We start from the raw sequence: 24,097 nt of genomic DNA on the forward strand, positions 1-24,097 counted from the left end.
GGAACAGTATGAAGGCAAATCCATGTTGTTCCATGATGGAGGAGAGACTTTGGAGGAGGATGACATAGTGATAAGGAGCATGAGAAGGGATTATTCACCAGAATTAAAACAACAAGATTTAATAAATCCTACCATCACCACTTTGATCCTTTGATTCTATGGTTAATGAATGCAACGCAGATTAATAATATGTTTAAAAGTTCTGTGTTCCTCCTAAGAAAATAAATCTTTCTCTGGGGGTATATTTTTATTTCCCACTTCCCTGTGGATGTTCTCTATCTCTGGCAGTTTTTCCTCTCACTCTCAGGCTCCTTGTTACTTCCTGCACATATTTAGATAGATTTTTGCTGATGTCCACGGGGTGCTATCAGTGAGCATTTATTGGGGGTGGGTGTGATTTTGCACAGCTGCACCGAGTACATTCTCCCCACAAACTGCTCCACGCAATGTAATTCTGTGTGTGTAAAGCTTCTGCACTGTTTTGATTACAAATGTCAAAACACCCACAGCCAACGCAGCTCAGAGAAAGTTCGGTATGCAGAAGGATCAATTTTAAAATAGCGACATATGAATCTCGGATTGACCCAGGTGTCAGCTCCGAGTCAGTGGGCAGTCCTTTTGTCTATGGAGTTTGTCGGTTCAAATCCCACTCCAGAACCTTGTGTGCAGAATCTAGTCCTGCACTCCAGTGCTGTACTGAGGGTGTGCTGCACTGTCAAAGGTGCTGTCTTTCATTAAAACAAAACCTTGATGGCTCTCTCAAGATGGAAGAAATCACATGACACTATCTGGACAAAGAGTAGAAAGTTCTCCCTGATATTATAACCAACATATATAATGTCATTATGGCAGGCTATATGGTCATTGGTCTCATCCTTGTCTGTGGCGTTGGCTTTATTAGTTTTAGAATATGGATGTCGTTGGCTGGGCCAGCCCTTCAGAAGGTGGTGGGGAGCTGCCTTCTTGAATCATTGCTTTCCATCTGGCTTTGACACACCCACAGCATTGGTAGGAAGAGAGTTTATTGCCAATCCCTAATTACCCAGAAGGTGGTTAAGAGTCAAGCACATCGCTGTGGTCTAGAGTCACACGTAGGCCAGACCAGGCAAAGACGATGGCTTCCTTCCCTAAAGGGCATTAGTGAACCAGATGGGCCTGTACTTATTGGAGTTTCAAAGAAGGAGAGACAACCCTATTGAATCATGTAAGATTCCAGAGTGTGGACTTGACAGGGTAGATGTGGAGAGGTTGCTTCCCCTTGTGAAATGGGTCTAATGATGATGGCGGGGAATGAGGGTGCATGCCAATAAGAGATTCCTGGACCTTCATCCTGAGGAGCACTTCAGATTTCAATCAGGTGCTTGACCAGCATGAAGAAAGTGAGCACTGCAGATGCTGCACATCAGAGTCAAAAGATGTGGTGCTGGAAGAACACGGCCAGTCAGGCTCATTCCTGATGAAGAGCTTATGCTCGACACGTCAATTCTACTGCTCCTTGGATGCTGTCTGTCTGGCTGTGCTTTTCCAGTGCCACACTTGTTGACATGCTTTACCAGCATGTACAGTTACTGTTGATTGCAATAACTTTCAATCCAAAAGGCTGCCTCTTGTTTTTTGTGATTTTTTAAAAATGAACTGACAAGGTTGGTCAGATAGCATCTTTGGAAAAATGAGGTTCTAGCCAAGAATAAAAATAAATCATGTATTAGATATAATCAGCTGGATTCAAATGAATCCCTTGAACAGTGTGAAGAGCATAGGGTCATTCAGAAGAGGGAAATCAGGAAGGTAAAGAGATGATTGGAGATAGCCTTGACAAATAAGGTTAAGGATAATCCAAAGATATTCTGCAAATACATTAAGAGCAAGACAGCAGCTGGAGATAAGCTGGGCCCCTTAAAGATCAAAGAGGTCACCTTTGTCTTAAACCTCAGGAGATGTGAGATATATTAACTGAATATATATCTGTTTTTACTGTTCAGAAAGAAATGGAGGCTAGAGAACACAGGGAAATAAATATTGATGTTTTGAAAGCAGTCCATACTATAGAAGAGGAAATGCTGGAGATCTTAGAAAATATATTAGTGGATAAATCTCCAAGACCTGATCTAGTGTGTCCCAGGATGTTGTGGAAAGTTAGGAAGGAAACTGTGGGGCCCCAAGCTGAAAATATTTGTATCATCTATAATCACAGGTAAGGTGCCGGATGACTGGAGAGTTGCTAATGTTGTGCCTTTGTTTAAGAAGGGGTGTAAGGAGAAGTCTGGGAACTACAGACTTGTGAGTCTGACATTGGTGGTGGGTAAGTTGTTGGGAATGATTCTGAAAGATAGGATTTATGTGCATTTGGAAAAGCAAGAACTGATTAGGGATAGTCAGCATGGTTTCGTGTGAGGGAAATCATGTCTCACAAATTTGATTGAGTTTTTTGAGGATGTAACCAAGAAAGTTGATGAGGGCTGAGCAGTAGATGTTGTTTACTTTAGTAAAGGCTTTGTCAAGGTTCTACATGGTAGACGAAATAATAAAGGTAGATCACATGGGATTCAGGGTAAGCTTGTCAATTGAATACAAAATTGGCTTTACAGTAGGAGACAGAGAGTGATGATCGAGGGGTGCTTTTCAGACTGGAGGCCTGTGACCGGCAGTGTTCCACAGGTGCTGGGTCCACTTTTATTTGTCATTTACAGAAATTATTCAGATGAGAATAAAGAAGGTATGGTTAGTAAGTTTGCGAAGGACACCGACATTAGTGGTATAGTGGACAGTGAAGAAGATGATCTAAGATTACAAAGATGGGCTGAGGAGCAGCAGTTGGAGTTTCATTTGCATAAATGTGAGGTAAGTTTGGTAGTGTTGTAGAACAGATTAACTTAGGGGTTCAGGTACATAATTCTTTGAAGTTTGCAATACATATAGAGGGTGGTTAGGAAGACATTTAGCATGCTAGACTTCATTGCTCAGACCTTTGAGTGTAGGAGTTGGAACATTATGTTGAGGTTGTGCAGGATGTTGGTGCGGGCTCTTCTGGAATACTGTGTCCAGTTCCAGTCACCCTGTTATAGGAAGGATGTTATGAAGCTGGAGAGGGTTTAGAAAAGATATACCAGGATGTTGCTGGGTATGAAGGGCTTGAGTCCTAAGGAGAGGCTGGATAGGCTGGGATTTTTTTCACTGGAGTGTAGGAGATTGAGGGGTGACCTTATAGAGTTTTATAAAATCATGAGGGGCATGGCAAGGGTGAATGGCAGGTATTTTTTCCCTAGGGTGGGGACTTCATGACTGTGGGAAATATTTTTTAAGTTGACAGGAGAAAGCTTTTAAAAAGACATGAAGGGCAATTTGTTTACATGTAGGCTGGTTTGTGTATGGAATGAACTTCCAGATGAAGTTTTGGATGCAGATAGAATTACAATGTTTAAAAAGCATTTGGATAAATACATGAATAAGAAAGATTTGGAGGGTTACACAAGCAGACGGGATCAGTTTTAGTTTGGTATAATGGTAGGCATGGACTGGTTGGATCAAAGAGTTTGTTTTCATCCTGTATGACTCCTATGACTCTCTAAGACACCAGGAGCAGATTATGATGTGCTTAATTGTGAATATTAGACACAAAGGGACATGGACAGCATTGACACTTTTGTCCAGTTGGAAGCAAAATAAACTAGCTTCATCTCTTTTCTTTACTTTTTCTAAATACTTTTTCCTTCTTTGCAATTCACGCCCACTGTCAGCATCCTTAATTTTTGTTCCTTGCTTTTTCTCAGTTGCACCCTTTTGATTAGTGAGCACTTTCTATTACACACTTTTCAGATGATGTGTATAAGCGTAAATGTAGTGGCTACAAGAGCAGGTCAGAGTCTAGGAATTGGACAGTGAGTATCTCACCTCCTGACTCCCCACATCCTGGCCACCCTCTACTAGGCAAAAGTAAAGAGTATGTTGGAATACTCCCCACTTGCCTGGATGGGTGCAGATCCAACAACATTCAAAACATTTGATACCATGCAGGATATTGCACCCCGCTTGATTGGCAAGATATCGACAGTCGAGAGTGTGGTGCTGGAAAAGCACAGCAGGTCAGGCAGCATCTGTGGACCTCATCAACAAACATCCACACCTCCACACTCACCAGCAGTAATCTGTACCATCTACAAGATACATTGCAGACATTCATATGAGATCCTAAGACAGCACTTTCCAAACCAACAACCACTTCCACCTAGAAGGAAAGGGGCAGCAGATACATAGGAACCTCAATTATCCGAACAAGATGGGCGGGCACTATTTTGTTCAAATAATTGATTATTCAGTTAATTGATTCAATGCCTTTCTTCTGGGACTTGGAGTTTTTTGTTAAGTCTGCTCCCTGTTCAGGAGACGAGGCGGCAGCACACCATGCCTGAGTCCCCACACCCACCCCCCAATCCCGTCCAACACCGCACCCCAACCCCCAACCCTGTCCAACACCGAACCCCCCACCCCTAAAACCTCGTCCACCACCGCCCCTCTCAACTCTGTCCAACACCGCACCCCACCCCCCCAACCCCATCCAACACCGCACCCCACCCCCTCAACTCTGTCCAACACCACACCCCACCCCCCATCCCATCCAACACAGCCCCCTCAACTGTGTCCAACACAGCACCCCACCTCCCAACCCCGTCCAACACCACACCCCACCCCAATCCCGTCCAATACCGCCCCCCCCAACCCTGTCCAACACCGCACCTCACCACCCAACCCTGTCTAACACCGCACCCCACCCCCAACCCTGTCCAACACCGCACCCCACCCCCAACTCCGTCCAACACTGCAGCCCACTCTCCAACCCCGTCCAACACCACACCCCAACCCCAACCCCGTCCAACATCGCTCCCCTGCCCACCAACCCCATCCAACATCACAACCCCCAACCACCCACAAGCCCCTCCAACACCGCCCCCCTGATGCCTCCATGCCTCCCGTTCCGCCAGCCACTCTCCCTCTCTCCTCCCCCAACCCTCCCCTCTCTGGGACAGCCAGACTGAACACCGACAGCTACACACACACACACACACACACACACACACACACACACACACACACACACACACACACACACACACACACACGTTCCACCTTTGCCCTGAAAAGGACAATGTTGGAGAGATTATCAGGGGAAGGGGGGTTTAGGGTACACGCCTGAAGTATGGGGAGAGAGAGGGCAGGCGGTCAGTCATTTGGAGACGGTGCCTGGGCTCCCATCAATCCAGAACTGTTCTCAGCATCATTTCAGGAAGTGGAGTTCATTTTTAATCATTGTAAACAAAACACACAATCAGTGTTGGAAACACGTCTTTGATGTGATGTTTCTATCGGGACCTCAAGATCTCCTTCGGATAATCTGATATTTGGATAACGAAGTTCCTCTGTACGTGGGAGCACCACCTCCTTTAAGCTCCCCTCCAATCCCCTCACTATCCTGACTTGGAAATATTTCGTTGTTCCTTCAGTTTCATTGGGTCAAAATTCTCTCCCTAATGGCATTATGGTCTACCTCCAGCACATGGACTGCAGTGCTTCAAGAAAGCAGCTCACCACCACCTTCTCAATGACAACTAGAGATGAACAATAAATGCTGGCCCAGCCAGTGATGCTGAGTGAATAAAATAAATGTTCTCGAGCTGTTCAATGATCTCCATCAGCAGGAGGATTGTAACCACACTGAAAATACAATGAGAGCTATGTTTATGAAACTGTGAAAGGTATATCCAGCACTGAGATAACATTACACCCTTTTAAGGCAGTTCATTACATTATGAATACTATTCCTCCTTCAATTGATATTTGACATTCAACCCTTGACACAGTATATTGATCAAGGTAATATTAGATATGACAACATTATCCCTGGCCATCTATCAATGTATGAATATATACAACAACTTGTCACCATTCTGAAGTTTTGATTATTAATCACAATATACCTTTAAAAATAAGTGAGCAAAAGTACTGAGAATGTTGGAAATAAGAAGTCAGATCTAAAGATACCGAAAATGCTCATGTTCTGGTGAAAAGTCAACTTGTATGATCAACTTTCTCCACAGATGCTGTAAGGCTCATTTATTATTTCCAGCATTTCCTGCTTTTACTACTGAAATGATTCACTTGATTTTGAAAGCAGGCTTGAATTTAGGTATTCTGTCCTGTGACAAGAGTTAGAGCAACAAGGATCCACTTTTTCGCTTCTTGCGAACCCTTTCGAGAAGTAAATGGTTTTCTTGAAAGTGCTACGACATCCAATTTCTTGCTGCCAGCCAGTGACGCAGCATATTGCTGGAAAAGCTCAGCAGGTCTGGCAGCATCTGTGGAGAGAAATCAGAGTTAATGTTTTGGGTTGGGTGACCCGTCTGATTTACAGCATCCACAGTTCTTTAGTTTTTAGTTAGTACAGGTTGTACTGCTATGACCCGTGTTTCATTAATGCGAATTTGCTACAACATCATTGATGAATTGGGGACACTATTTCTAAAGTGGCAACTTTTAAAGCAAGTATTGGTTATAGCATGATTCTGACCCCATTAGTTTAAATGATGCTGCTATTACCTGATTTTCTTATAACACGGGATCACAGGGGAATGGAACTACTGAGTTATAGCAGAACTGACTGTATTTGACACAGCATATTGATTCATCAACAATCAATGTTTCCTGGATGATTAGATGATGTAGTGGTAAGTCACTGATCTCATCATCTGGTGGAATTTAAATTAAGTTAATATGTGCAATATGTCATGAAACTAGCATCAATTGTTATAAAAACCATCTGATCCACTGATATCCTTACCTGATCTGGCTAACATCTGACTCCAGACCCACAGCAATGTGATTGATTCCTCACTGCCCTCTGAAATAGCCCAGGAACTCCCTCAGGTCAATGGTGCTGGCCTAACCAGTGTTACTTGCATCCCATTTTAAAAAACACAAAAATATTCACACTTTAAATCAAACATGGCCCATTAACCTAAGCACATTACACATTAGTACATCTTGGATCTATTTAGCTTCTTTCAGTGTAATTCTGTTTGTGATTATTTTGCATCTTAATGCTTTTTTATTAGCTCTCTTTGTTGCATTTCAGTGCCACATTTCAAGCCTGTATTCTCTAGAGTTTAAGAAGAAGACAGCAGATCTGATTGAAATGTATAAAGTTCTAACAGGGCTGAACAGACATGATGTAGAGAGGATGTTCTCCCTGGCTGAGGAGTCTAGATCCAGAGGACATAGCCTCAGGATATGGGTAGACCATTTGGGATTGAGATGAGGAAACATATCATTCACTCGAAGGGTAATGAACCTAGGAAATTCACAAGCAAAGGAGGCTGTGGAGGCAAGTCACTGAAAGTATTCAAAAAAGAGATAAACATTTTGATTTCAAAGACATCGAGAGGAGGGGAAAAAGCAAGACAATGGTATTGCGATGGAAAATCAGGCATGATCTCATTGAATGCTGAATGGCCTACTCCTGCTCAAAGTTTGTGAGAAGATTTGTAGCTCGGGTGCTCGTTGTTGTGGTTCTGTTCGCCGAGCTGGGAACTTGTGTTGCAGACGTTTCGTCCCCTGTCTAGGTGACATCCTCAGTGTTTGGGAGCCTCCTGTGAAGCGCTTCTGTGATGTTTCCTCCGCCACTACAAATGCCGGAAGAAAGATCACAGAAGCGCTTCACAGGAGGCTCCCAAGCACTGAGGATGTCACCTAGACAGGGGACGAAACGTCTGCAACATAAATTCCCAGTTCGGCGAACAGAACCACAACAGCCTACTCCTGCTACTAGCTTCTTTATTTCTATTCCCAATCTCTACATTTATACTCCATTTAGTATTTTTCCAACAGATTTATTTTTAATCTGTGACTGTGAGTTCTTTTACTCTTTCCTTCTCCACCCTATGACTCACTCAGCACTTTATGATAAATTTGTCTAATTTATTTCACACCTCTGTTCTGAAATACATCTTAATTGTCCCATACTAAAAACCAGTGGATAAAGAAATGAAGACAAATGCCTCCCCCAAGTATTCATGGAGGAATCGTGCTGATGTTCCAGATGTATGCATTGTATGGGATGGGTTTTGCTAGTAACTCTGCATTGAGAGACATCAGTTAGAATTGCTGCTGGCTTTTTCTTGTGCAGTACAGTACTGAGCTCAGCTTTGTACAGTTGGTGCAATTAGTTTAATGTTCCTGGGTTCTCAGAACATCCATCTCCCGTCAGTGCAGTTGGTTTCGAATGAAAATTAAAAACAACTTGCATTCCTACGAGCTAATTTTCAAATTATTCACAATGTTGGGATGAGCAAACAAAATGCAGTTTTTAATAAAGAACATCTGGCACTTCTTTTCGAATCTTAGCTCAGTTGATGTCTGATGGATGGTGAATGTAGATAGAAACAACTCAAGCTAATTCTGCTCTTCGGATGAGAAAGACTCCAGTTGAGTTTTAAAAGCCTGATCAATCAAGAATTATGACATTTTAAAGAAGTAGAATTGTCAGCCAAATACATGTTTCTTTATTAGATTTAATGAAGTTAAATGAATCTACTGAGGCAGATTATTCCTTTTACAGAATAGTGTTTCAAAGCTATCAGCTTTTGAATAGTAATGAATGCAGCGCAGTGGAGATAGAAAATCATTAACTCTTAGGCAGCATCTAAAACTTCTGGTCACAAGTGACTTAAGTGCTCATAATTACACTGAAGTGAGTCAAAAAGAGACCTGTTTTCAGTTTTATTCTGTAATACCAAGCCGAATATCCATTTATTCCTTATAAATTACAAAGAGTCCTTCCCTGAAAGAAATGGACAGTTTTAATTTCCCTGAAAATATTCCGAGCAGCTAAAGTGTACACACTGTGTTTCGTTCCATGTCTAGAGTTGGTCATCTTCACTGAAGTAGATTTGGGGTTTAGTATCACCTCTCAGCTGTGAGGTTAGAGATGCGATGAGCATATCGGCACCATCCAGGACAAAGCAGCCCAATTATTGACACACTGTCCACCTTCAACGTTCACTTCCATCACCATTGATGTACAGTAGCAGCAATGTGTTCCAACTATATCATGTACTGTGGCAGCACTCCAAGGTTCCTCTGACTTCACCTTAGTGAGCTACAGAAAAGGGTCTTCAGCCCACTATATCTGTGCCAGTCAAAAACTGGCACCTAACTATTCAAGTCCCATCTTTCAGCACTTGACCAACAACCTTGTTTGCCTTAGCATCATAAGTGCATATCTAAATACTTCTAAATATTATGAAGGTTTCTGCCCCTATTAACCTTACAGCCAGCAAGTTGCAGATTCCCATCACCCTCTGGGTGAAAACATTTCCAAACCCACAACCCTTTCCATCCAAAAAGACAAGGGCAGCAGATGCATGGGAACACCACCATCTGCAAATTCCCCACCAAGCTACTCACTATCTGACTCAGAAATAGATCGTCATTCCTTCACTGTTGCTGGGCCGAAGTGTTGGAACTTCCTCCCCAATGACGTTGTCTGCCTACCTACAGCCAATGGACTGCAGCGGTTCAAGAAGGCAGCTCACCTCCACCTTCTCAAGGGCAACCAGGGGCAGGCAATAAATGCTGGCCCAGCCTGTGACGCCACTTCCCATGAATGAATAACAAAAAATCAAAAAAATCCATGGACTGGAATACAGAGTTCTTTTTCCAGTTGGCCATTGATTTTGAACCCAGCCTCAACTGGGTCTTCAAGACTAAACTTCCTGCTCCTTTTCAAAATAGCAGTCATAGGATCTTTTCCATCCACAAGAGAGGGCAGACAGGGAATCAGCTTAAATAGTATCTGAAAGACAGTGTCTGACTTCATCAGAATTACACTAATGTGATTTCAAAACCCAAATGCCTTGAGCAGGACTTGAACCTACAGCCGTATGATTCAGGATTGAGTATACTGCCTGCTGAGTAACAGGAGAAACAAATTTGCTTCCCTGAAATGTGCTAAATGCAACATGAGTTGCTTAAACCCATTTCCAAACCGACATGAATCAAAGTGTAACGCAAGTTGTTGCAAATGATGAATTTTATTTTAAGGAGTTACACGGGCTAAAGTACAATGTTCATTTTTTGATGAACCCAGGAATTTTAATGAGACTGAGGTTTAAGTTATGGTTAAGGGTTGCTGAGCAGTAACAATAAAGGAAACTTTATTCATCTCGCTCCAATCCTGCACTGGTTCCATTCTCCTACACGAAATGGCTTAAGTGCAAAATCTCATCCAAAAAAAACCTGCCAAGTTGAACATTTCCATCTGCTGGATTTTAGAATGACGGCAATTGTTCACATTGCAATTGTTCAACAGCTCTGTCGAAATACAGTCAAATGGATTAATTCAAAGTCTATTCTCCTCAGCTAGCCCTGCATTCCGAAAACCACCCACACAGATTATTTTTCAGCTAGTTCCCATTTAGTGTTAACAGCCATCATTTCTGTAATGACCTTTATCAGAGCAATACTCCACTGCAATAATCTTCTTCATATTGGAATCTTAATGAGCACTATTCTTGGAAATGCTTAATCATCTTTTTCAAGTTCTGACTTTTCGCTGGATGAGGTTGGAACTGAAGTGTAAATTGTTGCATGCAATTGTCCTATTGCATTTTCCAATTTGTCAATTTTCATCTCTTTCCAAGCTACATTAACTGGATTTGAGAATATCCCTGCAATGTTCTGATTGCACATTCATTGTATCACACTGTAGTCTCTTTCCTAGTTCCCTGAAATCCAGCAAAGGTCCCAGCAAGCTGAGTGTTACCAGGTATCTTACACATAAGGCACACCGGTATTTCAAATTCACAACTACACGCTGGTAAAAATCACCAGGGATGTGTGTGTGTGTGTATAACTGGTATTTTCCCATACAATGGAAAAGGGAAGCCACAACCATAATCTTAGGGGAAAAAAAAACAAAGAGCATTCTGAAGAAGGGTCACTCGACCCGAAACATTAACTCTGCTTTCTCTTCATAGATGCTGTCAGGACTGATGGGCTTTTCCAGCAATTTCTGTTTTTGTTGCATATTGTGGGAAATGGTTCTCCTGCAGAAGTTACAGTCACATCGAGAACAATGTCCTTTAATGCTGGGGAACGTGTTTTACTTTTCTAACTCAGTTAAACAAGGCCTTGCCTTTGTATAAGTGGCAGAAACAAGAAATTAGGGATGGGCGATAAAGTAGCCTCATCTGTGACGCCTTCATCCATGAATGAATAAATAAAAGTAAAAGTTAAAAAGCCTCTGACTATAGGAGAATAAATGCAGTGCACAGAGGGAGGCATTTCCTATTGGTTTTAAAATGCAACATTGTAATGGTTCCCAAAAGTTTGGTAGGAGAAAACCATTTGCTTTTGTAAAGGTCTAAATACAGGTCAGACAGTAATGTCATGATGATGTATAAAGTAAGCAATATTGACATCAGCAACCCCATTCAACTCAGACTCAGAGATGATGGAATAACATGTGTTAGAGAGTTGTATCACAGAGTGTAATGTTTAATAATCTGTAAATAAAATAATTTATTGGGATTCCCCAAGAATCAGACAGTACTCACTATATGGTAAGGCAGAAAAATCTCAAGTGGAGACAGTGTGGTGCAAAGGACAGTCTCTGAGCCACAGCAGCTTGGCAGCCTGAGTTGCAGCCCATGAAAACTGACTAACTTGACACCCAATTTTATCACCATTATTGGATCACCCATAATCATTATGTTGGGGGTTACCACTGACCAGAATTGAACTGGACCCGCCATATAAACACAGTGCCTACAAGGGTAGGTCAGGGGCTAGGAACACTATGGCGAGTAGCTCACCTTCTGACTCCCCAAAGTCTGTCCAGCATCTACAAGGCACAAGCCAGGAGTGTGATGGAATACTCTCCGCTTGCCAGAATGAGTGCAGCTCCACCTTCACTCAAGAAGCTTGATGCCATCTAGAACAAAGCAGCCCATTTGATTGGCACCACATCCACAAGCACCCACTCCCTCCATGAAACAATTGCACACAGACCAGTTTTCCATCAGCAAGTCACCCTTCATTTACATGTGCACAATGCATGAGCTCTGACCAGCTCAGAGCCAGTCCTTGAAATTAGGAGACTCTCTGAATCTCATGGTTTTTTAAAATAAAATAATTCGCAGTTTATAAAACAATTAACATTAACAGCTGTATACAAAGAAACAGCAATTTTACAATGGAGGGGAATGGTAAAGCCAGGCCCCAAACCCTGACGTTCAACCAGTTTTCAGGGAAATGAGGACAAACCTCAAATCCCATCTCATGTTTACATTTGTCAGCCAGGGCTCCCTGGTTGGCCCAGGTTAACAACCCAATAATGGATCTCATAGTCAATGAGATCCACCTGGCCCTCATTTCAATCACTACACTCCAACACCAACGTTCAGTAGCAGCAGTGCGTACCATCTACAAGATGCACTGCAGAAATTCGCCAAGGCTCCTTAGATAGACAGCACCTTTCAAACCCACAATCACTTTCATCTAGAAGGACAAGGGCAACAGATCCATGGGAACACCAACCCCTGCAGGTTCCCTGGCAAAGTCCTCCCCATAGTGACTTGGAAATATATCCCCATTCCATCACTGTTGCTGGGTCAAAATCCTGGAACTTACTCCCCAGTGACACCGTGGATCTATCCACAGCACATGGACCACAGCAGTTCAATAAAGCAGCTCATCTTCTCAAGAGCAACTAGGGACAGGCAATGAATGCTAGACCAGCCAGAGATGCCCACATCCCACAGATGAACTAAAAATAGAGTTTGATCAGCAAAGGAAAATCAAACCAGGTGATTGGTTGCAATTCTAATTTTCTTGTCCTGTCTGCTGGCTCAAACTGGAAAACAAGGATTGTCCATGAGCTTGGCCAATCAATGAACAGGCTTTACTGCCAAGTTCGAAAGAAGAGTCACATTGAACTTGAAGGACTCAAAATGTTAACTGTTTCTTTCTTCATAGTTGCTGCCAGACCTGCTGAGTTTCTCCAGGACTCACTGTTTTTATTTCCAGTGCTGAGTGCCAGTCTGATTCTCAAGATATCCCCCAGTTCAGCAAAGAAACAAAGATGTTTCAGGTGGTTAATGTGAAACACTGGAGACTGGTGCAATAGAGAATTTTGCTGTTGAAATTAAACTGCATTGTTGGCAAAAGGTTGTGTAGAACATGAGTTTCCATATAATTAGGTTGCTGAGTTATTTTGATGCTAATATAGGATGCCCCAAGTAAATAATATTTTGCAATGTGATGTTCTGTCTTGATGAATGCAACCCTAAACTTTAAAGTTAATTCAATTTAGATTTAGAATCCCAACAGTGCGGAAGCAGGCCATTCAGCCCACACATCCCTGGACCCAATTTAGCATGGCCAATCCATGCTTCTCATTTCTGTTTATCCACATCTGTCAGAATATTCCTGTGTTCCCTCATGTGCTTGTTCAGCTTCCCCCAATATTCATTCTTGCTGTTAAACACATTTCAATATGCTTACTGGATATCAAACATTTCAGATTTAAACTCTAACAGTGACATATTTAATTTTCCAAACAACCTCTCATTGAATCAAATATTACACACTTGGGAATAACGGAAGCAGTTCAGAGGAGGGTCACTAGATTGATTCCAGAGATGAGGGGGTTGTCTTATGAAGAAAGATTGAGCAGTTTAGGCATATACCCTTTAGAGTTTAAAAGAGTGAGAGAGATCTAATTGAGGTATACACAATGCTAAATAGGATTGAACATGGACATAGAAAGGATGCTTCCTCATGTGCAGCAATGAGCAGTCATAGTTTTAGGATAACAGTAGTAGTTTTAACCCAGAGATGTGGAGGCATTATTCCTCTCAATGGTTTGTGAATCTATGGTATCTATGGTATCCAGGGTGCAGTGGATGCTGGTACATTGACTTTATAGAGGTTTATAAAAATATGAGGGGCATAGATAGGGTGAATTGGGATCGGGGAGTCCAAAACTAGAGGGCATAGTTGTAAGATGTTTAACCATTGGTACAAACCCGTTATACTGAATGGGCAGGTTGGGACTGTCATAATTTTTGATGAGAATTTCACTGTATAACATAAATCACATAAATGCTGGAAATACTCAGCAGGTCTGGTAGCATCTGTGGAGAGAAACATTCTGGGTTGAGATAATCTTTCATCAGAACAGATTTATGTGCAGTATTTGCTAATATGTTGTAAGAAGCTTTTCACTATATGAGTTTGTCAGCTGTCGAGTACTTACCCACCAACAAAATAAACGTCTTTTTCATACGTGCCAGACTTGTAACTCCTGTTCTCTCTTTTTTGGCATTTCCAGCTTCACTCTGATGTTGACAAAGGAGATGGCACTCTTAAATACATTCTGTCAGGCGATGGAGCTGGAACAGTATTCACCATTGATGAGAACACTGGGGACATTCACGCCTTAAAGAAAATGGACCGGGAGGAGAAATCTTTTTATACATTGCGTGCTCAAGCCATTGAAAGACGGACCGGGAGGCCCGTGGAACCAGAATCTGAATTTATTATCAAGATCCATGATATTAATGACAACGAACCAAAGTTTTCAAAGGAATTGTATATGGCCACTGTTCCTGAAATGTCTGATGTTGGTAAGTTTAAGTAAGGACATTATGTGGATTAAAAAGTAGAAAAATATTCAGTATCTATAAATAATCCCAATCGGAATAGAACTTTGTTAATTAGCAATGTTATAAACTGTTTGATGGAACCATTTTCATCAGAAATAAATCTATTTCCCACTCAATGCGTCCATTCTAACAAAGACTTCATGTTCAGATATATCAGAATAATGTTGATAGTCCCCAGAATGCAATAAAACTTTCTATTGTGCATCTTCATGTGCTACCCTAACCTCAGAATAGCATTCCAGTGCACCATTTCAGTTTGCCCCAATACTGTTTCCAATCTGTAGGAATTGGTGATCAGCACTAAGCCAATCCCACTCAATGGGAAGTACTCAAATGCATTATTCATTTGAAAAGGGGGAAAGGTTTGCATTTATATTTGCATCTTTAACCACCTCAGAATGTACCAAACTGTGTTACAGTCAGTGAAGTACTTTCAAAGTTTTGTGATAAAGGAATTACTGGGACCACAGCAAGACCCCCCAAACAACAATGTGATGATGAATTAATCATTTATTTTTGTGACGTTGATCAAGGGATAAATATTGTCCAGGATATTGAGGATAACTCGCCTACTCTTTAAAATAGTGTGCAATGTTTTATGACTGACAAGAGAGCAAATTGTGAAAACAAAATCATACAATCGCTATCAGTAGAAGCCTGGTGTTCCACAATCTTTCTGTTGAATGATAAATGAGATTCATTTGTTTGGTGAAAGCAATCTCTAAGGAAAATGGTATTCTATCGCATTGAGTAGAATAAATGCAGAAGGTTTGGAGGGTGGAGAAGTAAGAGGAATAAAATCTTCAAGTGGACTTGACAAGGTGAATCCTGAGAGGCAATTGCCTGTCTGGAGAGTCCAGACTGGTACACAACAACTCCATCCTCATGGATTATCCTGATCCACTACAAATCACCTTCCATCACAATAAGTCCATGTCAGGTGCCATCTCCCTGGCCCTACATTCATCCCTAGATCTTTTGGATAACAAGTTTACTATGTCAGTGCCCTATTTATTGATGTTAGCCCTGACTTCAATACCATAATTCCAACCAAACTCAACTCCAAACTCAGAGATCTAGAACTCTGCTCCCCCCTCTGCAACTGGATCCTCAACATCCTGACCTCAGATTGCAATCAATAAGGATAGCGACAGTGCCTCCTCCATGATAGTCCTGAACACCCATGCCCAGCTACCCAGCCCCTTACTATATTCCTTATACACTCACAGCCAAAGTCAGCTCTAACTTCATTTACAAATTTGCTGTAATGGGTCAGATCTCAAACAACGACGAGACAGAGTACAGGGTAGAGACAGCTTAATGGCATGGTGAAAAGACGACAATCTCTCCCTCAATGACAGCAAAACGAAGGAGCTGGTCATCAACTTCAGGAAGCAGAGTGGAGGACACGCCCCTGTTTGTATCAATGGTGCTGAGGTGGAGATGGCCGAGAACTTCAAGTTGTTAGGAGTAAGTATCATCAACAATCTGTCCTGGTCCATTCGCGTCGACACTACAGTCAAGAAAGCACAACAATGGCTCTACTTCCTCTGAAGGCGAAGGAAGTTCAGCATATCCACAAATACACTTACCAATTTTTATAGATGCCCCATAGAAAGTACTATTCCCAGATGCATCACAGCTTGGTACAGCATCTGCTCTGCCCAAGACTGCAAAATATAACAGAAAGTTGGGAACCCAGCCCAGTCCTTCATGAAAACAGCCTCCCATCCATTGACTTCGTCTACACTTCCCACTGCCTTGGGAAAGCAGCCATTGTCAAAGACCCCTCCTACCTCGGTTATGTTCTATTCCATTGGGCAGAAGATGCAAAAGTTTGAAAACATATACCAATAGATTTAAGAACAACTTCTTCCCCGCTGTTATCAGAATTATGAATGGACTTCCCTTAAATTCGAGTTGATCTTTCCCTGCACCTTCTCTGTAGCTGTAACACTATATTTTGCCTTCTGTTCTATTATGCTTAGGTAAGGTATGATTTGTCTGGTTAGCACGCAAAACAATATTTTTCACTGTATTTTGGTACATGTGACAATAATAAATTGAATCAAATCAAGTCATATAAAACTTGAGACACAATTTCACAATATGGGTCATTGAGAACTGAAAAAAAGAAATGTCTTCATTTGGTGAGTTACAAATCTTTGGATTCTCTATCTCCAGAGAGTTGTGGCAGTTGTTAATGTCACAGAGTCATAGGATCAAACGGCATGGAAACAGACCCTTCAGTTCAACCAGTCCATGCCAAACATAATCCCAAACTAAACTAGTCCCACATGGCCTGCTTCTGGCTCATATCCTTCCAAACCTTTCCATTGCATCTTATCCAAATGTCTTTTAAATATTGTAATTATACCCACATCCACCATTTCTTCAGGAAGTTCATTCCACACACAATCCCTCGTGTCATTTTTAAATCTCTCCCCCTCACCTTAAAAATGTCTTGAAATTCCCCATCCTCGGGAAGAGACAACTATCATTAATTCTATTTATGTTAAAAATAAATGAGATTGAGATTGAGATACCTGGTCATTCAGAGAATCAAAGATGGTGTTGAGCTCAGTAAGTGTGTATCCAATCTAACTTATCAATACTATCCAGAGGTATCTGATTCATGGAAGAACAATTTAATGGTGACTCTTAATCTAAATCCAAACAGTTCATTTGCAGAACTTTAAATTTCTTAAAGCTCGTACAATAACTCTCTGTAGAATGAACCACATTATACTCCACAGATTAAAGCAATCAAGTGATGTGCAAGGATCAGTTACCAGGCTAGTATATTTAAACACAGATGAAGTCAGACAGTACAATGGTATCTGGATATAGGGCAGGAAAGTAGAGTTTAAGATCAGCTATGAAATTGGAGCAGACTGGATGAGCTGAATGGTGTACTCCTACTATTTTAGTTAACAAGAAAGAAATGCAACATGTACAGGTTTATTTCTCTTTGTAGGGAAGCAATGCTTGGGAAATCTTCATCAGGGCGAAGAACGTGGTGGTGGCATGGTGGCTCAGTGGTTAGCACTTTGCTACCTTACAACGTCAGGGACCTAGGTTCAATTCTAGCCTTAGGTGACTGTCTGTGTGGAGTTTGCGCATTCTTCCCGTGTCTGCGTGGGTTTCCTCCGGCTGCTCTGGTTCCCTCCCATAATCCAAAAATGTGCAAGTTGGATGAATTAGCCATGCTAAATTGCCCATTAGTGTTCAGGTGGTTAGGTGCATTAGTCAGGGATAAGTGTCACGTAATAGGGTAGGGGACTGGGTCGGGGTGGGTTACTCTTTGGAAGGCCGGTGTGGACTTGTTGGACCAAAATGCCTGTTTCCTTACAGTAAGGACTCTATGAGGATGAAATGGTGCAGCATTCACAGTTAAGTCAACATCACTATCAAGGGAAATTCTGACTAGATTCCCCGCAGTGTGGAAACAGGTCCTTCGGCCCAACAAGTCCACACCAACACACCCCCACCCCCGTTCTGACTAATGCACCTAACACTATGGGCAATTTAGCATGGCCAATTCACCTGACCTGCACATCTTTTGGAATGTGGGAAGAAACCGGAGCACCCAGAGGAAACCAACCAGACGTGGGGAGAACATGCAAACTCCACACAGACAGTCACCCAAGGCTGGAATCGATCCTGGGACCCTTGTGCTGTGAGGCAGCAGTGCTAACCACTGAGCCACCATGCCACTGAAATTCAGCAAAGAGATTATGAAGTGAATTGGTTTATTAGAGAATTCTGAGTCATTGGGACACATAAACTGAAAGGCTATTCCCTAGCATTGGAATGCTAAAGGTAAAGTTGCCATAGTCCTACCAGACTATAAGACTACTCTCTCATTAGCAAGAAATAACTGATGATGAATTAACCTGAGGGTCACCATGCCTCAGGCGAGGGGAGAGATTGTGAAGGGCAGTCGTCTATGGTAACCTCACCCATGCCATGCATCACGAACCAGCTGACCAGTCAACTGAGCTAACTGACCTCCTGTTAGAATGAAGCAAGATAAGGAACAAGCCATAAAGCAGAAGAGCAGAAAGGCAGGCGAAGGTCTTTGATTGTCAAGGATGACTCAGTTCAGGCTGCTGAGAGATTGCTGACCTGGGATTTGATTACAAGGTTTATAAGATTATGTCAACTCTTCTTAAAGTACTTAGCAAAGGATTCCACCATGGTGATGGAGAAACGAATAATACCGAGGGTGACAAGAGGCATCCAGACCAGCTTGAAAGGAATCTAACATAGTTGGACACATTGTTTGGTAATTTTTAACAGAATGATCTTTGTATTAGAGAGAATGTAAAACTCAAACAATGTATTTCCTGACAATGCACGTGGACATGAAGTTTGACTATAACACACAACATAAAATATACAATAAATACATTAAGGGCTATAATTTTAAAGGATGTATTGGAGGAGAGAGATCTGTGTATATATGTACATAGATCATTGGAAAGGGTAGAACAAGTGGAGAGAGCAGTTGCTAAATCACAGTGTATCCTAGGCTTTATTAACACGGCATTGAGCACAAGCGTGAGAAGGTGACGCCTTCCTGCCTTTTCTCTGTAACCCGTGCCCCTCTTGAATGCCTCAATTGATCATGTCTCCACCACATTTCCAGGCAGTGCCTTCCAGACCCGAGCCACCTGTTTGAAAGGTTTCTTTCTTATTTCTTGTTGATTTGATTATTTTAGGATCAGAAATAAATTTTTTTCCAATGCACTCTGTAAAGAGTGGTCAAGATTTTGGAAACTTCTATCTGATCTTTCCTTAGCCTTCTGCTCCTCAAGGAGGACACTCCTGATGTCTCCATCATGTGAGGTGTTTCATTTCTTGAACTATTCTTGTAAATCTTTCCGCGCTGTCTCCAACGTACTCACATCTTTGCAATGGGGTGGCGCCCACAATACTCAGGCTGAGGTGTGAACAGCTGTCTAACAGAAGCTCAGCATTAACTGGCATCAAGGCAGCATTTGATCAAGGATGGCATCCCTAGCTAAACCGGAATCAATGGGAACCAGCAGGAAAAAGCTCTCTGCTGGTTGGCATTATATCTGGCACAAAGGAGGATTGTTGTATTTGTTGAAGGTCAGACATTTCAGCTCTGAAACATCTTACACAGCACCTTCAAAACCCAAGGCCACTTCCATCTCGAAGACAAAGGCAGCAGATACATAGGAACACCACCCCCTGTACGTTCCAGTCCAAGCCACTCACCATCCTGTCTTGGAAATATATCTCTGTTCCATCAGTGTTGTTGGGTCAAAATCCTGAATTCCCTCCCTAAGGGCATTGTGGGTTTATCTACAGCACATGGACTGCAGGGGTTCAAGAAGGCAGCTCACCCTTCTCAAGGATGACAAGGGACAGTAAATAGATATTTGCCCAGCCAGCGATACCCATATCCCATAAATGCAAAGAAAAGTAATACAGCACAAAAGGAAACAATTCATCCTACTGTTACTGTCAAATACTCTGTTGCAGCTTTACTAAACAAAAGCAGAAAATGTTGGATATTCTTCATCAGACAGCTTCTATTGGGAGAGAAACAGGACATTAGGTTATGCAGATTCCTGATGAAGGGCTTTTGCCCAGAACATTGATTTTCCTGCTCCTTGGATGCTGCCTGACCTGCTGTGCTTTTCCAGCACCACTCCAAACTAGACTATGCAGATCCCAGCACGTTTGAAGGTTAGGTTTGGGTGTGCTATGCAGCATATGGCAAATGGCCATTAATTGTCCTCTTCACCTCCACAGTTCTTTTACCCTGGTGGGGAGGGGGGAACCAGGTCAAGCCGGTAGCCTGGCAACGTTTACTGGGCGAGCTAATGTGGGGGTCACTGGGGGAATAGGAATTCTCTGTCGGGATTTCTCATGCTCCCTGGAGCCAGCCCCTTTAATTACATACCCACTGTTTTAACCAAACTATCTGCCTTCCCAACACCCCCCTCCCCCGCCAACACCAGCCTCTGAAATGCATACCAAAGCCCCCTACCTCACCCCATTTCCTCCCCCTTCCTTCACACTGTTGTCGCAAGCTGCCAGGTGTGTACTGCTGAAACATCAAAATCTTCCAAACAGGCCACCCACCATGACATCCTCTTCTTTGGAGGAATCGCCGATGGTACCACCAGCAGCCACTGCTCGATCTGAGAATCAGCCGCCAAACAGTTTGACTGGCAGCTGCCGAAGGCCAGGATCTCCTCCCTGGCATGAGCAGGAGGAAGGGGATATCTCACCTTGAACCATGGAACCCCCTCACCCCCATAGAGTATCAAATGGCTGGGCCACAGCTGGATTGTAGATGAGTGAGCTCCAGGCAGACATCTTCAGAAGGCGGAAAGCTTTTGGAGGCCATGAGGTCTTGTGACCTCCCAACTCAGGGTCACTGAGTCAGGCTGGTGACCTTTCATTTCTCACAGTTTTAACACAAGACCATCCCAGATACTGTCAGAAGTCACACCCCACCAGCTTACAATCCAACAGGTTTATTTGAAATCACCCAAGCTTTTGGAGTGTAGTCCATTCTTCGGGTGCACTGCAAAAGCTCCAAAAGATTGTGTGACCTTTGACTTTGCCCATTCCAGTCGAACACCAGAACCTCCACATCATGGCATCCCAGGTACTGAACCTTGAAGCATTTAATAGCATTAGAAAAAGCTGTGATGTGACAGCATAAAACCTAAGAGCAGTTATACACATTGCTACAGAATACAGTGCTCCAGACTATGGTGATAATAGCAACAATGCTACAAACAGATCTCAAGGTAATGTAACAATGTGCCAGGTATAAGCAAGTTTCAGCTGTTATAAATGGATCTCAAACCTCTTCATTTCATTGTCTTGCTGCTGATTTGCAGACCATTGTCTAAGAATGCTCGTGCCAGGATTCAGATTCTATTTGCTATTGAAGCAACTGCTCGTCAGCTTCAGCTTGAGTGTGCGAGGTCTTGCTAGTGTAAGAGTACATTTATCATCCCTGCTGAGAAAGAATAGAGAACTTATATAAAAAAATGTCAACATTCAGCTTGACAATGGTGAGCGTCAATACTCTGGTCCTCACTTATTAGCATCAAATTGCACAAATCAACAAAGTAAGCAAAAATCGAAACAACACAGGACATGATTATGTGTTATAAATCATGTGCTTTTTTTGCCTATAAAGCCTGTCAAGTAGAATCAAAGGCTACTTTGCTTGAGTTATCAATGGGGTTTCAGCAGAGAACGCGTTCTGAATTGATGGCGTATCACTGAGACAAAAGGGACACTGCGGATCCATTCCCAGTTAGTACCAAGTGTCACTCTGTGATCTCGCTTCCCATTCTCCACTCTGCCGCTGTAAGCTGCCTTTGCGAACAGACTATTTGATAGTAGAGGCATTACAAAAACTTGCCCTCTGGTGGTGCCTACATGCAACCATCTTTCAATCAGTGAGGTTCCAAACTGGAAAAGTGTGGCCCTGGAAAAAGCACAAGAGGTCAGGCAGCATCCGAGGAGCAGGAGAATCAACGTTTCAGGCATAAGCTCCTCAGATGTTGCCTGATCTTATGTGCTTTTCCAGCACCACACTGCTCAACTCTGACTCTCCAGCATCTGCAGTCCTCACTTTCTCCAAGATCCCAAAGTGGCCAAAGGAGGTGTATCGGTAACAGGACACTGGTGGAGACGTTTTTGCGAAGGTTTGGGCAGAGCTATGTTGTGTAGAAGGAGGTTTACAGAAAGAAAGGCTGTTATTCACAAAGCCTTTCAGAATCTCAGGTGTAAGATCTGGAGAGTTCAATTTCACTTTAGTTGCAAGGCTTGCATGAGTTTCAATTATACACCCCATTCTAAAAGGCCCTTCAGCATTACTTAACCACAAGATCACTCCAGGTGTACGTTTTTTTTCACAATATTATTACAACAAGTTAGAAAGAATAGTAATGAATATCGGCAGTGGATCAGTCAGCTGACATTGGTAGACCAGTTCATGGCTCCTAGCTGACTGATTTCTGGTCTTTTTGACTGAAGCTGTTCTTCTGCATTCTCTTCTTGCTACTGCACATTGGATCATAATCCATTGCATAAAACCTTAAGGCGTAAAACCATCAGAAAAAGGAACAGAAATAGTCTATTCAGCCCCATGAGCCTACTCAGCCATCAATAGGATCATGCCTGATCTGACATTCCTCAAGTCCACTTTATGGCCTTTACCCCATAACCTTTGATTTCTCGACTGATCAAGAATCTCTCTATCTCGGCCTTAAATATACACAAGGACTCTGTCCCCTCTGCTCTCTGTGGCAAGGAGTTCCAAAGACTCACAGTATTCTGAGAGAAGGAATTCCTCCTCATCTCAGTCTTAAATTGGTGCCTCTCTACACTGAGGGGATGCCCTCTGGTCCTAGACTCTCCCATGAAGGGGCAGAATCTCTGAACTCTCATTGATTTGCCAACACAGAAACAACACATGATAGGTCTCAGATTGGCATGATTATCTGCCTAATTCCTAATTTCTTTACAACAACGATGGTCATCCGACCGACATCACTGCCTATTCTTTTGTTGGTCACTTGTAGGAACATCCTTTCCCTTACAGCTTTTCGTTGTACGTTTGTTCACTTCACAGATCCCCCCTACGACAATGAGGAAACACAAGTGAGCTTATGTATGTCTGCTTATGTCTAATTGATACATCCAAAAGTTCTGGAAACTTCAAGAGTCTATCAATAACTTCTAATAGTTGTTTGGTAGTTAAAAAAAACCTGAATATTGTTGAAAGAAGACAAACTTCTCAAAACTGTTCATCTTGCATCCTTTGCAGCAATTCACAAGAAATACCAAAGTCAATACAAAACTGATATTGTACTGAATGACAGGGCTGATTGGTTGGTAAATGGATCCTGACTGGTTAAATTTTAAACTATTCTTGGCAGTTATCTGTCAGTTATAACATCTAGGTTGTGCATTCTCCATGGTAACGACTCTCCCAATCAGTTGTCACTTTGATGTTTGTGGGAGCTGTGTGCATCCAACATTATCCCCCAGTGGCTACACTTCAAACTTTGATCATGTTGAGTTGTCCTGAGGTTTTGAAAGAAGTTACAGAAATGATGGATATAGTGTCTGATATTTTCTTCCGTACATGTGCTCTCTGCAGTTTCTTTATTCCTGTCTCTGTTTCTGTACTCTGCAAACAGTCGAGGGGGGGGGGGGGGGGAGGGGGAGGTCAGTGTTGAACAAAGAATAGATGCAGTTTGTCTTGATTTTGTCTGGGATGCATGTGACAGAAACAGGCCATTCAGCCCAAATAACCCATGCCCATGTTTATGCGCCCCATTTGAGCCTCCTCCCAAAATGTCTCATCTAAA

General features: G+C 42.5%; 1 protein-coding gene across 8 annotated transcripts in view; it reads left to right on the forward strand.

The window, feature by feature from the left end:
- The window catches only part of LOC122564560 (cadherin-6-like), a 225,666-nt gene that overhangs the window by 74,214 nt on the left and 127,355 nt on the right, over nt 1-24,097 (forward strand). For all 8 annotated transcript variants that reach the window (XM_043719632.2, XM_087978477.1, XM_043719629.2 and 5 more), the window contains exon 3: nt 14,384-14,678. In XM_043719632.2, coding sequence (XP_043575567.2) covers nt 14,384-14,678 — 295 coding nt within the window. The remainder of the gene's footprint in view (nt 1-14,383; nt 14,679-24,097) is intronic.

This window comes from Chiloscyllium plagiosum, unplaced genomic scaffold (genome assembly GCF_037043375.1).
Source record: "Chiloscyllium plagiosum isolate Xiang-an unplaced genomic scaffold, Cpla_swu_hap1 HiC_scaffold_34, whole genome shotgun sequence".
Taxonomy (NCBI): Eukaryota; Metazoa; Chordata; class Chondrichthyes; order Orectolobiformes; family Hemiscylliidae; genus Chiloscyllium; species Chiloscyllium plagiosum.